Here is a 16,764-nt window from a genome sequence, read left to right as displayed (position 1 = left end):
CAGACAGAAGAAACCAACTTACTTAAGAGTTGGGAGAGCGGAAGTTTGAGAAGATTAAGGATGGCATTGAACCCATCTATTTGGCTACTGAAAAATGAAGTAATTTGTTGAAGCTACTCATGGGGCTACCTCTGGAGTGAATGGAGAGTTGGGACCCGCAGAGCACATTTTATTCCACTTATCTCTTTCCAGTCACTATAGAAAATGCCCAGACAGCTACAATAGACTGGGCACGGAAAAGTCAGGAGGGTAACCTCAGGCTAAGCTGGAGGCACACACAGCACAAGCCAGGCTCCGCTTTCCCAGCCGCCTCAGCAGTGCTTTAACCAGCTCTGCATCAGCCTTCCTCTCCAGGGAGCATTGTGTAGGGAAGGATTTTGCTTGACAAAAAACAGAATCCACATACATTAGATCATCCTCTAAGCTTGAAATAATAATGATAACAAACTAGCTTTAAGGACAAAACAGAAGTGTTTCCTGATCTTATTTGCTTAGAAAAGACTGACGAGTGCAAGAAGCATTAGGAATCAACGGTGTTTACCCAGAGCTTCTGCTCTGCTCTGGACTCATAAGGACACTGAACTTCTCTTTAAGGAGCATGTTCAGAGATAAAACATTTAGGCAGAACATTGTGAAGTAAAGCAAGATAAATACTACTTTTCCCCAAAAGTGCTTTTTCTCTGAAGTGGTAGTTTTCATGCCTCCTGCTTGAACTCTAGAAGTAAACTGAAGTTTGGCTCCCAGGTCTGCATGGGCAAACCCTTTTGTCTGAGTCCACCCTCCTCTCAGGCTTTGATCACCTGCAGTGGTTATTAGTTGTGGTGTAAGAGCTGGCTCTTGGGGTCAAGAGATTTGTATTAAAAAGGAAGTGCTAATTACAGTCCGTTTCAATAAGCTTAGAAATATAGCAGAGACAAGTCCATTACCTCAGAGTTATTAGGGTTACAAGATGTTGATGATGCACATGATCTGCTTTGTTACTAAATGCTACTTAAATTATGGATTGTTGCCACAGCATGAGAGTTGCACCAAATGATTAAGACTTGGGTTTAATAGAGGTCATTGCCTATGTAAGCCTGACTTGCAATGGTATTTAAGCACCTGGAGATGCATACAGGTGCCTAGTTACATTTTCAGAAGCTGTGGTGTAGACAAGTCTGCCAGCAGTGCAAATTAGGGAATTTCTTTTGAAAATTTCTTTGAGGTGCCTGTTTACAAGTTTTGAGTGGGATTTAATCTCACCCTGCCTCAGCTGTCTGAAAATGAGCTATGTAGAGTCCCTCTGTAGTCAGTGCACAGAGACGATCACCTGCGACAGCTGTCTAAAAGAGGCAGGGTGAGTTCCTTTGAAAAAGAAGTTTTTCTCACTGGGAGCTGCAGAAGGAGCCCAGATGAACTAACTACTCGTCTCAGGATGGCAAGGTTAGATGAGATGAATCCCGCTCTGTGTCAAAAAACGATTACGCATCTGGTCATTCCTTTAGAGTTAATGGAAAGGATGATGCATATGCTGTCCAAGGGAAAAATAAATCATTGTTCACATCCTAGTCTCATCTTCTGTAACACAAGCATATCCATCTTATCGTTTCAGAAAGGAAGGAGGATCAGAGAGGCTTTAACTGAATGACTGCAGGCATCTGAAAATAGAGAGTGGGGAAAAGACAAAGAATAGAATATTTATAAAAAGGTTATCTTCTATTCTCCGAATGCTTTTAGAACGGTGTTTCCATTAGTCAGAGCTATGCTCCTGCATACCTGGAATTTTTTTTGTCCTTATACATTGCTCAACTTCACTGAATTCTTAAAAATGAGACATACCGATGCCTAAAATACATACAGCTGCAGTCAAGTAGGAAGTCCAGAGGAAAGCATGGTTTTGCACCCAAATCTATATTCAGGGACCTCACTTGTAGCAGAAACAAGAATAAATTTCAATTTGTGGTGACAGCAGTTTTGCTGTGACTTAATTTTTCTAAGTTAACCCATCAGTAAGTTTTATTTTTCTTAATGAAAATTTTTATTTAACGTAAGTGCGACTTTTTTTCCTCTCAGACTCTTAATAAAACACCAAGAAACCAGCTAATGTATTATGGAGATAATATTACACACAGTACAGTACTTGATACGCTGCTTCCAATATATAAATTTAACAGAAGAGAAAAGCTTGTTCTTCAGAATAAGATTATAGTGTGAACCTTAACTGTGCTCTGGAGCATTTGCCATCTCATAAAAAGTCCTTCAGAAAGTTTCTTTGTAAGCAGAGCTTCAGCTTGGCAACTTCTGCAGATAATTTTATGGTGATTTATTCCTTTTTGAAGATCATCAGATGATACTGATCTTTACTCTTTTCCTCCATTGTTTTCCCCTCATGCAGCATTTTAAAATTCGACATTTTTGTCATGTTGTTGCCGGGGGCAGCACAAGCACAGCTACAGCAACAACATCACTGATGCCACCTTCTCTGAAGTTTCTCAGCCAACAAGTTGAGGAGGTGATTGCTCTGCCAAGGCTCCAGGCAGCTCCCCGTTGATGCAGCATTGCTGGACGCATTCCCCTTTAATGGCGATATAAAAACCAAACGCTGCCTTTTGGGATTTGAGATTTCAGAAGAGCTCGGTGGGACCAAGGTCCCACACTTGGTAGCAGTCCAAGGATTTTTGCCAGAATGCCATCTGCCTTGTTCCTCACCCTTTTTTCCCCTCCAGGTAGATTCACTTGGAAACATAGACCTACATGTGCCCACATATAGATATTCTAGGTAACACTGAAAGCTAGACAAATATGTTCCTACTGTATGCACAAAAATACTCTTCTTTCTTTGGTAGAAGTTTTCATGAAAAAGCCTCCAGTCCTGGACCGAAGATGGAGATTGTTGTCCTTTTACTCTCGATATATTATTTTTAAACATATTCTGAATATATTCAAGCATGCCTCATTAACACATCCAGAAAGGTTTTGACATCTTCAAGACTCTTCTCCAAAAGTTTCTGCTTTAATACTTTATGGTTTGTTTTGAAACTATTGTGAAAATCCCTAATGCTACCAAAAGGCCAACTAAAATCTAATATAAACAAGCTCAAGTCCAGCTGAAAGGTAGCTTTACACTAATGGTCTGGGTCTAGAAATCCTTATAAAATGGCCTTATGTTCTTTTATATAAAGGATTTTCTTCTATCAGATAAATGCTTTCTTTGCTCTGAGTAACTTTCTGGTGATTTTTTGATTGAAAAAGGATTTGTCGAGTTCTGCGATCTGTTTAAGCTCTGGAAATAATGCCCCTTCATCTAGGTCACATTTTCCACACAACAAGAAGTTAAGAGAAGTCCTCTTTTTCCACTGGCCAAACATTACTCCACACCCTTACTCTTTTGAGGAAAATACATAAGGCCATATCAAGCCGCACACTCACTTCGCATCTGGGACAAATCTCTATACGCAGATTTTTAAAGATAGTAACTGTATTTCTGTTAACATCCTGCCTGCATATTTTGAGTTTTCCTGTGTTCCTGGGGACTCACCTCCACCTTTGTAAGTGTCTATTTGTCTAAGAAACTTCTCTGCACTTACTTTCCTGTTACTATCTTCGTCTAATACTTGGGTCTAGGAAACATGCATTATATGCCCCTACTCAGTCTGTAAAGCTGCCTTTCCCTTTAAAAGGTCTAACTGTTAGTGTGCTGCTAAAAGCCAAATAAAAGTGAATTTGTTCATTGTAAGACCTTGTGCTGTAACTCATTATTGTAATAATGAATCTGTTTGTGATGCCCCGATCCTGCCATCATTTAAGCACATGATTACACTGAATTGAATGACTTCACATGCATAAAGTGAGTCACGAGTTTAAGTGCATACTGAGATGAGCTAATTTTCCCTAATACACTTTGCCAAATCTCCGTCTATTTAAATACTTCTGAGAAAGGAAAAAAAAGTCATTACATTAGAGAATGACAAAAGGATTTTATTTTGGTACCAATATATTAAAAACCTATATCAGCAGATTGTTGGACCTCTGCTCTCATTCCCAGCTTGCCTTTTGGTCTCCATTACTGAGAATATTTAGTAAATGGCTGCAAGTGAATTACAACCTGCTCAAGATTATTCTTCTATGCCCTCTCCCATGAAAGATCTAAACAAACACCGTGGGAAGGCAAAGGGAGGAGAGGGTTACCATTATTTCCAAGACAAGAATATTTAGGATTTTTTATTCACATTTCAGAATGGAGGACTTACAACAATGTCAAAAAAGTGCATTCCTAAGCAGCACATAGTGTACATTTGGAATATGAGAAATAATTGCTATATTTGTTGAAAGCTGTTTATAGAACAAAAAAAAAAATGTACAACATCTATTGTATGGTGAAATCAGTTGCTTGGTAAATAACATTCTGCTTGGTGTGACAGTAATGAATTTTATCTACAGCCGTTGCAATCATAGTTTGCAGCATCTGTTAAGCATTTTATTTACTCTTATTTAGGCAAGCACAGTAACATTTGCATGAAGAACCTTAAATTGTAGTGTTTGGCAACCTTTCCATCTGCCTTTCTACCCCCCTCAGAAAGGTTCCTCAAAGTTAAAGTTTTGTCTAATTTCATACCAAGTAAAAACTGTGGGCCAGATCCTGAGCTGGTGTAAAACAACTCAGTGCTTTCCTCCCATTTCCCAGGTAAGGATCCAAGCCCATCCAGTTAGCATTTCTCTGCAGCCTAGGTGATACCAACACAGAAGCTGGAGGCCACTGTCATGCCATGCGGTGTCCAGGCTGAGAAGCAAGTCGTATTGGCTGGGGGGGTGCAGTGAAACAGCTACGCTGCTCTAGATATGCTCTGTACACCTGAACTAGCTTCGTACAGGGAGCAGTACCTGGTACCTCTACATGGGGCAGTGCATAGACATGACTTCAGACAGAAGTCCTCTCCTGCTGCCAGGGTGCCCATAAAACATTTAACTATGGCAAGGCCGTTGTGATCATGGCTAATTAAGTTTATAATTATCTGTAGCCTTGTCCTCCCTGATCTATTTGCTGTATTTCTTGTGGTTGGTTGTTTTTTAATTATACTTGGACTGCAGATTATTCAAGGCAGGACTGGGTGTTTTTGCCTTTTCTTCATGGCCTGAGAGGTGCCCTGTTCCTAGGAGACCCTGTAGGTTCAGTGATCGTCGTGATGATGCAAGTGGTTGCAGCTCCAGTAATGACAGAAGATCTTAATTCAGAGAGAATGCAATCCAGTAGGGCTGTGTGATTCATAATATTATCTTGAAGAGAGATTCCTTTAAAAAAGGGAACAGGAAAGAAAATATGTTTGATACAATGTGTTATGTAAGGAATTAGTAGCCTTTGGTAAGTAAGGTTTCAAAAAAACCCTTCTCTTAAAATATATTTCATTGACTAACAATCATGTGACAAAAGTAAGCTAAATTACATTTTGCCTATTCTTGAACGGAGTTTAAAAGTTCTGAGTAACGGCATTGGTTGAACCATTAATGTAAGTCCTTAAAATACAAGTAGTTTCTTGATACTTTCCAATTTGGGTCATCTTTCTTTAAAAAAAACACACAACAAAACCAGATGCTGCTCTACGTGCATAGGAGAAATCAATGAATAGGATCAATATTCCCTCCACAGGTAATAAATGCTGAGAAGCATTTCTGTCTATCTAAATTGATCCTAGAGAATTCTTTAAATTGGTTCTGATGTGTATAAAAATCATTTCCCTATTGATCAAAGCTTTTCTTTCTTTCTTTGATATGTTATTTCATCTCTGCCATTGGTAATGGTCTCAGGCTTCTCTATGCAGTTATGATAAACAGAATTTCTTAAATCCATGCAAGATTATAATTTTAATGAAACAAGAAATAACTGGGTTTGTGTCTTTGAAGATGAATGCTTTGCTTACGGTTAGGCAGTGCAAGTGGTTTTAAATTGGGAAAGTTACAACATCTGAATTATTTACAAGCAAATCTAAAATAACTGCCGTACTTTTATTAGAAGCAATTGTCCAAATCCAGCACCTCGACTAGTCCGTTTGCTCTGAGAGCAAGAGGTGCTGGAACAGACAGGAGAGGTTTCGATCTTTCACTGTCCTTGTTCTGCTCTGCTCTTCCAGTCTATGGAAAGAAAAAACTATTCTGAGATAACAAACAGTGCTAGTTATCAGTATGAATGTCTGAGCCTAATATGCTACAGTAAGTTGTGGAGTTTGTGAGTTTTATTACAATACTATTTTATTAACACTTAAGCTGCTAGACTACTCTAGCTGCAATATTAAGGCTTTGGCCAACATCATTTATTGACTGTCAGAGCCAGTAAACTGGTCTGCTTTTTAAGCTTTCCCAGTCCAAAGATGCCACTGTTTACAGCTGTTTGAATGCACAAACCAGTAAAGCAGCACTTAATGTGGTCTTGGCAAGGTTTCACTCAAAATTCATTTTACAAAGAAGACAGTAATCATGGCTGTGATTTCTGTTAGGCTCTTATGGAATGTAAATTGTCAAACTGTCTTTTGACAAGTACAGGTTTTGTTCCCTCTACCCCAAGTAGTATGGTTCCATCAATCCAGCAAATTAATCTTGTCTAGTTTTGTCTTCTGAAGAAATGCAGTAACAAATTAGATTGCTTCAACATACCAGCACTGTTTTAAATCTATTCAACAGTTCAAATTAGGAGACGGATTTCGTATTGTATTCACATGAGTGGCTTTGGTTTTGTTAGTATCTACATAGCAGCATAGGTATGCAAAGTTCCTTGCAGATGAGAAAAAGCATGTTGCTTACTTATATGTAACATAACTGAGCTTCACTGAATGCAATGATTTTGATTTTAAGCTCACATGTTTAGGTGGTTGTGGAGACTCCAGTAAAATTACTTCTTTTTTTTTTGCCAGATTCTCGCTTTTGACACTTTATGGCTATGGCCTTTCTTAGGCTCAGAACTTTATGTACATTTGGAAAATCTACAGGGCCAGATTTCCATACAAGATAATTCATTTTAAGTACCCCATTCTCCAAAGTGGGGTACATGTCTTAAAAGCAAACGCATCTTTTGAGGTACTAATTGATTTTAGGGTTCAGTTCTGGTTTCAAAACAATGTAGGGATATGGTTTTAGTATCAGGAATAGTTTTTCTAGAAGAGATTTTTATTGTTTTGTTAAGTATAGATGTATTTCCAGCCCAAACAACAGCACTGCATTTGTAATTAATCAATGCCTAAAACCAAGAGCATTGCCAGTCTGGAAATGGCAGCCTGGCGAGGTAGTGCGCCTGAGATTAGGAACAGAGTTTTTTCTCTGTAGTACACGGGGACTGGAAACCTACAGCGGTAGCTGGGGTTTCAAATGCTGGGGAAAAAAGGGGACCTGAAGTGCAGTGATCGCTCAGAGGAAATTCAGTTTTGTCCAAGAAGAAAGGTGACGGTTCAGAAATACCATGTCCCATTCTGCGCTGCTTCCGACAGCTTCTCCGGCTGCCTCGTAGCTCCCAGATTAGCTGGGATTCAGACTAGCATTTTGATGGAAACTCCGTGTTTCACCCACACCACCTGGGTGGTAGTTTGGGCTCTGGCTCAGCTCTGGATTTCTCTGTGGGGCCTCAGGGAGGGAAACAGCGACGATACCATGGGCTGACCGAAGCTTGAGGTTTGCATATGGAGAAAGCATGATCAGCCAAGTACATTTTAGTGTGCAAATAGTTTTTTCTGGGTAAATTGTCATCCCTCTTAATGATTGCTTGCACAGAAGTTGTTTATACCTTCCATTGCCTTCGCTGCCTTTCTCTCTCCACATTTTCTAACTCACTGCATCCTTTTTGAAGCAAGTGACCAGATGGTCAGAGCTTATGTTATTCTAAGGACATAACTGGGGTACATCAGAAGAATTAGTACCTATGTTCTAGATATGGCCAACAGCAAATCAACTGTAATTAGTACAAAGGCTGCTACTGTAGGGTCTCTTTGTCGTGGCACTGTGCTTTGTCATCACTCCTGTCTGCCAGTTTGAAGAAGAAGGATGAGCTCAGGACTGGCATGAGGTCATCCAGAGCAAAGCTTCATTTTAGCTCCCCGTATTGCCCGTCCGGGAGGTGCACCAGCAGATCCAGAGCAGGTTCTCCAGAAGCCTCGTGAGCTGGAGATCTAGAGGCTGTGAGATCTAGAGGTCAGAGTCTTCGAAGCTTTGCATCTTCTAAGCAGAAACTGTTCGTTTCGATGCAAATCAGCATAACTGCTGAGTTCCCTGAGTTTGCACAGGCCAGCCCCACCTGACAGTTTGGTCAAAGGGATGAAGAAAAATTTATCTGCAGGCTTTTATCTTCCTCTGAGTGTTGTATCAAAGTGCCTTCGTTAGTGCACAAGTAAGTATCCTTCATAAAAACAGAGCTTTGCATGACAATTATGTCATAGTTTTTGTTTGCTTCCCTAATTGGAGAACATTTTGAAAGAGCAATAAAACACAATTTGTTCCCTCTTTCCAAAACGAAACATCTCCTTTTGGAAAGAAGGAGGGAGTAAATTTACATTATAATGAGCAAATTGTTATGAGCGCGTAGATCAGTGTTGACATAAAGGGTGACGGAAATGAGATGTTCTCATTTTGTGCGTTCCCCTCCCCTTTCGTTCCCTCTCGCACGCATTTGCCTGTGCATCCTGCTGCTACCGAGCAAGGAGGTGGCTGTGCTCATAGTCAACGATAGTAACACATCATAACTCAGCTAATGCAAATTCATATGAAAGGAATCATTCTTCTCTAGGGCTGCCTCATACCCCTAAAGCCTTTCCCCAGCATGTACTAGCGATGAAGGCATGTGCACTTCACTACTGCACCTCCCAGCTAGCTGTTTTTTATTGTCCCTTCCTATTTTCTTACTGGTTTTGTCATTTCCCAATACTGTCACGGAATATTGGCACGGACTGAACAGATGAGAGTGCTATTGTTTGCTTCAGGCATATGACTTATCTAGCAAAGAGTTCAGCAAAACGCAGCGTTGGGGTCTGCTCCTGCCCTGCTGCCAAACTGGGGGGCTGAATTAGCCATTGAAGCTGTTGTCTCAGTTATCAGTCTGTCCTGCCCTTACTTTCTGGAAGTGAACTGCAGTTGTCCAAATCTTTTCTCCTTTCCGTCCCTCTCTCTTTGTCACCAGTGGGTTCGTTACTGGTTTTGAGAAGCTGAAAGTGACATTAACCCCCTGCCCAGCTGTTGCAGTGTCAGGGCTCCAGGCAAAATGGCATTTGTTTGGCTCCCAGAGAAGTCATCCCAGCGATTGCCTGGAGAGTCTGGCTGCAAGTGAAATCCATATGCAATGCTTCTGTCAGCAAAGACTTGCTGGAAGAGAGTTTATAATAAATATTCACATCTGCTGCTTTGGACACTCTAATCCATCCTACAGATCTTTGCTGTGTCAGGCTTTGTTCTAGAAGAAGCAGCCGGGTAGTTATAAAGGTTTGCAAATAGGGCATATTTATCATGGTTAGTTCTACTTTCTAGTTCCCTTTCTTGCACAAATATCCATGACCACGCTAAGCATAAGTTGTGATTAAATACTGTCAATGCATTTGTAAGATGTTTTAGACTATGTGTTTCCTGTGATAAATGAAGAAAATGGCAGTTGTTTACTTCCCGGGCTGTCAAATGAAGCCATCGGATCTCGATGAGCAGAGTGGAGAACATCATTGTTATGAATTAGTTTGAATGGAGGGACAATGTATTCCCTGGATAAACTACACATCGCATAGGCACACCCAAGGCCCTACGGCTTGCATACTATTAAAACTGGGACAGATTCCCCCATACTAACTTCTGTTGGGCAATACGTTCCCGTTGGCTTCTTGGCGAATAACCTGTATGCCTAAAAATAGCAAAATATCTCCTGTTTTTCATAATCTTCCCCAAAATGATGACCTTGGTGCCAGATTGACTTTGTCAGTGTCAATATTAATTATTCCTCTGCTGGCGATGTCTTTGCTTTCAGAGAGAAAATCCTGATATATAAAAAGAGCTGTAATCATTTGGAGGGTATATTGAACTTGCTTCTAATAGAACAAGGTGTTTGACCAAGATCATGACTGGCAGTACAATGATCCCGTTGTTGGGAGGACCACATGAGCTTTGAAATGAATGTATTGATCCTCTTTTTTTTTTTTTTTTCCTTTTGTACGTGAAACTCATGATTATTATAGTTAATTTCTAAAAGGAGAGAGTCTTCATCTGGTGGCTGGATAAGTAAAAGGTGCTTCAAATGTATCACTTATTAGCTGTTACCTCTGCTTTTATTTAAGCAGGAAGGTAATAAACTTATAAACACATTCTGCCTCCTTGAGAGTGATGAAAACTGAGTCCGTTTGGTTCATAAATAAACACATGGAAACCGGGAACTCCTTTTTCTACTGTTAGACCCAATTCTATACTAACAATTTCATTATGGTTGTTTTTTTCCGTAAGGATATAAGGGAGCAAGGCACTCAGTTCAGTCAGATGCCTGACCTCCTTGAAATTCAGTTGAAAACCTGCATCTTCATTTCTTACAGCGCTGTACAAGCAAAGCAGCGTTAAGAACACGGTCTGATGCTGATACCTCCAGGTATCAGAAGAGCATCTGCTTCTCCGGTGCTCAGTCTGTGTGTCGGAATCTGGCCCTGAACAATTGTGTCCAAATAGAAATAAAACAGCTGTGCTCCTACATGCCCAGGTCTCCAGATTCACTTAACCACTCCAAAATCCAATCTCATTATTATTGATCTGTCCAACTTTCTGATAATTTATCTCAGAAACCAGGAGTATGCAACCGTGGGTGTCTTTAAAGGAACGATCTCAAAACTTCCAGTGCCTCTCTCCTGCTTTGCCTTTGCAAACCTCGGTAACTCTCCTTTGAATTTCAGGTCGTATCGTGGCTCTGGCAAGCAGCGATGGATCCGTTGAGGTTCTGCGACCTGCGTTTGGGCAGCTCTCCAGCCTGCAGGGCCACGGCAGCGAGGCGCACGGCGTGCCCTTCGCCCACAAGGCAGAGCAGCTGCTTTCTGGGGGTGCCGACGGTACGGTTTGTCTCTGGACCCGAGGACCAGCACGCAGCTTAACCTAACCTTCATCTCAAGGCGTTACGGAAAAAAATGGTTGGAGAACGTAGCAGCGAGGGCTCAGCGAAGTGATTTCTCAGTTAGTGTTTGCAGTGGGAATAATCGCCCGAAAGGAGTAGTATTCTGCATTTTATCCAAATAAAATCCCCAATTTCTCCCTCTTTCTGTTGACACCGTGTTTTTCCGAACATCAAGAATCTCTCTTTTGGTGGTTTCTGGAGAAATAGCTTTACAATGACGCCTAATGACAGAGCAGACGAATTGCAAGGAGAGCGATTTTTAATGTAACACAACACGAGACCCGAGAGCGGGGCGCCCCTTCCCCGGTGCCAGCCTGTGGGAAGATGTGAAGTTTTAATAATGCAGCAGGGGGGGATTTTTTCCTGCAGCAAACGCTCCGGACGCCGCCGGGAGAGCGGGCATGAGCAGGAGTTTGGGAGAGCGGCGGTGAGGGCAGCCGGCGCCCCAGCCGGCGGCGGCCGCGGCGGCGGGGAGCTGCGGGGGGGAGCGGCGCCGGCCGGGACGCGCCGCGCCGCGCCGGACTGAGCGGGGGCGCGCGGCGGCAGCGCGGCGCCCCGCGGAAAGGCGCGCGCCGCTCCGCGCCATGGCGCGACCGCGCTGAGGCCGCGGGGCCTGACCGCTCCGCCGCTGCGGGTTCTTCCCCCCCCCCTTCCCTTTTTTTATTTTTTTTGCTTTCCCCTCCTCCAAAAATTAATTATAATAACCGGCAGGGAGCGCGGAGCTGCGTGGGCCGGCGCGGGCATGCCCGGCCCCCGGCCCGGGGAGTCCCCGCAGGGGAGCGGGGCCCGCCGCGGGGGCTGCCCGCCCGCCGGCCGCGGGGCTCCTCCGCCCTCCCTCTCCCACCTGCCTACAGCCTAACCAGCCCCCTCTCCCCCCCTTCCCCCGCCGTGGCAGATCCTGACTCGCAAGACGTCCGCTGGCACAGGGAGGGGATATAGATGGGGTTTTTTTCTCCCCCCCCCCCCCCGCCCCAAGACCTGAGGAAATCCAGCCCAAGTTCGCCGCGATGACTGTGCTGCTGGCATCGGGGTTTCTCCGCGGCATCCCTGCCTCTGGACCGCCTCGCCGCCGCTGGCTTTGAATCCCCGGCGCTGGGTTAGAGCTCAGTTCTCATGTTGTGGTTGCCGGGCTGCCGCTTTCCCCTGTTTTGCGATGAGAGGTGGAGGAAAAGGGATTGTCCGTGAGTCAACACTGAAAATGTGATTAGGAGGAACTGCTTTCGCTGATCTCTTTCTAACCTTTTAGTCCATGTTGGCCTGTGACCCCTTTCAGCTTTCAGATCGAGCCTGTTTAGGTAAGTGTAAATTATTCACTTGGGGTGAGGGAAGGCGGATGGAAACGTGTTACTCAGAGACTTACCTACGATCCTGGCCTCTCTCACGATGAGAAATGACGAGAAAGTTCAGCTGTAAACTAATTCTGAGCTGAACAGCATTTGTTTACTTGTTGAAATCTGTCCGTGCAAGACGTCTGCAGTCTGTCTGATTTCCAGGATCGCCGCTGAGCCGAGTGCTCCTGAGTTGCTGTGGGACATCTCGGGTGACTACAGACTGTAGCACAATGTAGTGGTCTTATTTATGATCTTGGGAGAACTTTTTTTTTTTTTTTTTTTTTAATTTGGAGAGCTTCCTCATCAAACTTTTAACACATTCTCTTGAGTGTTTCACATTTCCTCGGACATGAATTGCTTCATGTTCTTCAGCTTTTTTTTTTTTTTGCCCTAAATGCCCACCAATCTGCAATATTGCAACCTACCTGTAGCATTTAGGTGGGCAAGAATCTCTGCTCTGTAGATCCGTAAAGCAGCCCTATCTGCATGAATCACCCGATTCCCAAACAACATGTTACAATAGGTATTGCTGATAGTAGTAACACGGTGCATAGTCCTTGTGATGGAAACGTAGCTAATACTTCAATTAAGAAGATATCTTTTGAATTTGATAAAGCTTGTGTAATATCCGGTGTCTCCCTCTGTTGTGGCTTTGGAAAAACTGCTTTGTCAACAGGATCCCTTAGCTGCTTCTCTAGGATTAAAGCTTTCTCCTCCTGCTGCTGCTTTTTTGCTTCAATTAAGGGAGAATTAATTGCTGAACATCTGCAGTCCACCAAAAATCCCAAAACATAAAAAATACCTCGGGGGGGGGGGGGGAGTACGTGTTTGCCTGTGTGTGTAGGTTAATGCATGTTTGTATATACCGTGTGTATCTGTGTGTGCACACTACGGGAACGGAGGAAGGGAAGGAATGACACACATATCCAGACAGTCTATTTTTGGTGTGTGCCAGCAACTACCTCCATCGTTCTCAATCCATGTAATGCCAATGTTTCATCTCATTTAAAAGTTTCCTGTAATACTTTGCCCAGTTCCCTTAAGAGAGGTCAGAAACCATTTTGCTGCTGGGGTTGCACGGGCTGTGGGCTGGCGTGCCGGCAGGACAGCGTGGTGGTGGCAGCGATGTGGCACCGCGGGCAGCCAGTGGCACACCCAGGGCACACACGGAGCCTTCGCCTGGAGCTGACTCTCCTGGGGGCAGTGCAAAGCTCCTCTCCCTCTCTGGGTCAGTCCTCGGCTCGGCCGTTTCAGCAGAGCTCTCCAAAGGTCGGGCCATGCTGCATGGCTCCCAAAGTTTTAGCAAGGCTCCAGCTTAATCAGACAAACCCCTTTGCAGCGGCTCCATGCGTTACCCAGGCATTTAACATCCTGCTCTCTGTGTTTCTCTCTGGGAATTACTGAAATGCTGAATAATGGAGAAGAAGAATTACTTCTGTCGGGATTATATGGACCTGCTGCCGGCTGGGCTGTGTTGGTAGCCCAGGTAGTCCCTCTTCCTCTTCAGAAATGCCATATAAAACATTCTGTACTATTCCACCTCTCGCAGACCAAGTATAACCCAGCACCACCTTTCTTACTGGATGCAGATCTGTCTCCAGATTATGCTTATCTCATTTTTCAGTTCAGGTTTCCCACCTCAGTTTAATGAAGTGGGCTGTGCACCATATGTAGCACGGAGGGACAGTGGCTACAGCAAGAGGTTAAGACCATGCTTAAACTTAGGTTCAAGTCCCTCTGAGCTGCCCATCACCATGTGATTTCGGGCAGCTAGTTTAACTTCTGGTGCATCAGAAAACTCAACTGCACGAACGAGGAAAGTAAAAATTAGATGATTCTGTGAGCCACCTCTCTATAGAGAGATTTTGTGGGCATATGCTTACAGGCATGTGTGTCTAATTTATGCATTTCATGTGCTTTATTCTCTTTAACAATAATTGAGAAGAGGCTTAATTCAAATGAAACAGTGATAGTTATCTGTGCAGTTTGAAAGCACTGATTTATTCTGGGGTGAAAGTATGGCCTTTGTAAGTCAATATTCCTTGGAATTTTGAGGTTGTTCTCACTTAAAAATATTTGTTTTCAGACAACGCTGGTCTCCCTATGGAAGCAGCTGTTTCTGTCTGGCATTGAGATCCCATGGAGAAGCTGAGGAGGGGGATGGCTCTTCATATCCATGAAGCCTGGATACTTCTGTTTGTAATCCCTGCTTTGGTCACTCCAGCAGCCATCAATCATGAAGACTACCCTGCCGACGAAGGGGACCAGACCTCCAGTAATGACAATCTGATCTTTGATGACTATCGAGGGAAGGGCTGTGTAGATGACAGTGGCTTTGTGTACAAACTGGGAGAACGGTTTTTCCCGGGACATTCCAACTGTCCCTGTGTCTGTACTGAGGATGGACCTGTTTGCGATCAACCAGAATGCCCTAAAATCCACCCAAAGTGTACAAAAGTGGAACACAATGGATGTTGTCCAGAATGCAAAGAAGTGAAAAACTTTTGTGAATATCATGGGAAAAATTACAAAATCTTGGAGGAATTTAAGGTATGAAACCCTTTCTTCAGTATTTAATATTAGTGTGCTATAAGAATTGTATTTCTTTTGGGGACTCTAAAAGGCACTCAGTATTTTCTCACTGCTGTTAATGGGTGCTAAAGCTTGTAGCTTTAGCTAGAGACCCTTTTAGCTTCGGTGCAGGTCTGGCTAATGTGAAAGCTGCCACCTCGTCCCTCGCCTGCACCAGGTGAGGGCCAGTGGTCAGTGAAAAGTCCCCGCATAAAATGCCAGCCCTCTGAGTCTGCTACTCTGGACAAACTTGTTCTTTGCTCATAGCATGAATCCAGTTGGACTACCAATGGTGTCTGTAAACCAATACTGAGAGCTTTTTAAGAACCCCTTTTCCAATCTGGATAGCAAAAATTGGTGGCATGGTACTGAGAATTGTTACTCATAACTGTATGAGAATGCAAGCAAGTAGATTGCAAGCTATATTTAATATTTTCATTTCAACTGTGATAAGGCTGTCTAGAACAGCAGAAAATGAATTTCTAGGCAGATGACCATCTCAAGTAGTAAGAAGTATGGGGTTTAATTGTAATGGTTGAGTTCCTATTAGGAATGTTGTAAAGAAATCCTTCTGGAATATATCTTAAAAATAAGACCAGATTTTCAAAAACCATTACATTTTACACAACCTGCATTTTTCATTCTAATGAGTTTGATTGCATGTTGTCAATTCTGCTAAGGAAAATAGCATTTCACAATGAAGAACAGGGTCTCCAAAGGCAATAGGTTTACAGGAGTTTGTTCTCCCAGGTCACATGGCTTTAAGATTCATACCTCCGTAATTAGTGGCAGCCTATAACTCTTCGTGGCTGTATGCCTGATGTCATTATACACTTGCCAATTTATTTTCTTTTCTGACAATGAAAATACTTCCATATAGATCTGTGTACTTTACAAGTTCTCGGCAACATAGATCACAATTTCCTTTTTCCCAGATACGGTCATTTTCAGTGAAGGTAGTATTTAGTTCCTTTCTTCTATCATGCATGGTTTATATTCATCTTTTTCCATCCATCTGTAACTGCAATCACTCAGTATGGGCAAGTCAGTTTAATGTCATAGTCACAAGGCAAAACAAGTATATGAAGAACATCTCCTTGAGGGCCATCCTGATCAACTTGTTCTCTGCTTTGCTTTGCTGAGGAATGTGAAGATGCTGATTTTGTGAACTGCTTAAATAACAGTTTCTTCTTGCCATAGGAAGGCCGAACCCAACTTCATCCCACAATCGTGCTTCAGTGGTCCCATGTTGACTGCTGTGTTGTCAGGTGATGAAGTGTCCTGCCGAGGTGCAATTTTGCCACGTGGTCAGGTTCTTACATAAAAGTTAAAAGGACTCTTTTTGGAGAAATTTCAGTGGGAGAATAATGAGATGGCTCTTTTCATTAAAGCATCTTTTGCATGTGAATGAAATACAAAAGTACTAATCACTTGTCCTGAAAGAAATAATTGCACCCTGATAACAGATTAAAGGATAGAGAAACAGAATTTAGGGGAGAAAGGCTATTAGAGGGAGTTAGAGCAATCTGGTTCATTGTTCGCTGTGTTCAAAAATCGTGGGGTGTTTTGTGGAAAGCAAAGTTCCAGTAGCCTCTGAGAAACACAAAGTAGATGGTGGCACGCCACTCTTGCACATGGTAACCTTTGGTCCAGGACAAATGTGAGATCCTTCAGACTTAATTTAGTTGACAGTCGAGCTCTTGACCTGGACTTGTGTTTTGATGAGAGCTCAATACCTTGTGGAATAAGGCAGAAACCAATTTATTTGAAATCTATGTGTTT

The 16,764-nt window shown here is 42.9% G+C and overlaps 2 protein-coding genes across 2 annotated transcripts in view; both read left to right on the top strand.

Moving 5' to 3' along the window:
• SPAG16 (sperm associated antigen 16) overlaps positions 1 to 11,065 on the top strand; it is a gene marked incomplete at both ends in the record, with an annotated part of 412,526 nt that extends 401,461 nt beyond the window's left edge. Inside the window, 1 exon segment of the mRNA XM_082311439.1 lies at positions 10,866 to 11,065. Within this exon segment, the coding sequence (XP_082167565.1) occupies positions 10,866 to 11,065 (200 nt within the window).
• Positions 11,066 to 14,550: 3,485 nt separating this feature from the next.
• The window catches only part of VWC2L (von Willebrand factor C domain containing 2 like), a gene marked incomplete at both ends in the record, with an annotated part of 51,046 nt that continues 48,832 nt past the window's right edge, over positions 14,551 to 16,764 (top strand). Inside the window, one exon of the mRNA XM_082312253.1 lies at positions 14,551 to 14,961. Coding sequence (XP_082168379.1) covers positions 14,551 to 14,961 — 411 coding nt within the window. The remainder of the gene's footprint in view (positions 14,962 to 16,764) is intronic.

This window comes from Platalea leucorodia (genome assembly GCF_965183815.1).
Source record: "Platalea leucorodia genome assembly, chromosome: 5".
NCBI lineage: Eukaryota > Metazoa > Chordata > Aves > Pelecaniformes > Threskiornithidae > Platalea > Platalea leucorodia.
This window is presented reverse-complemented; position numbering and strand designations above follow the sequence as displayed.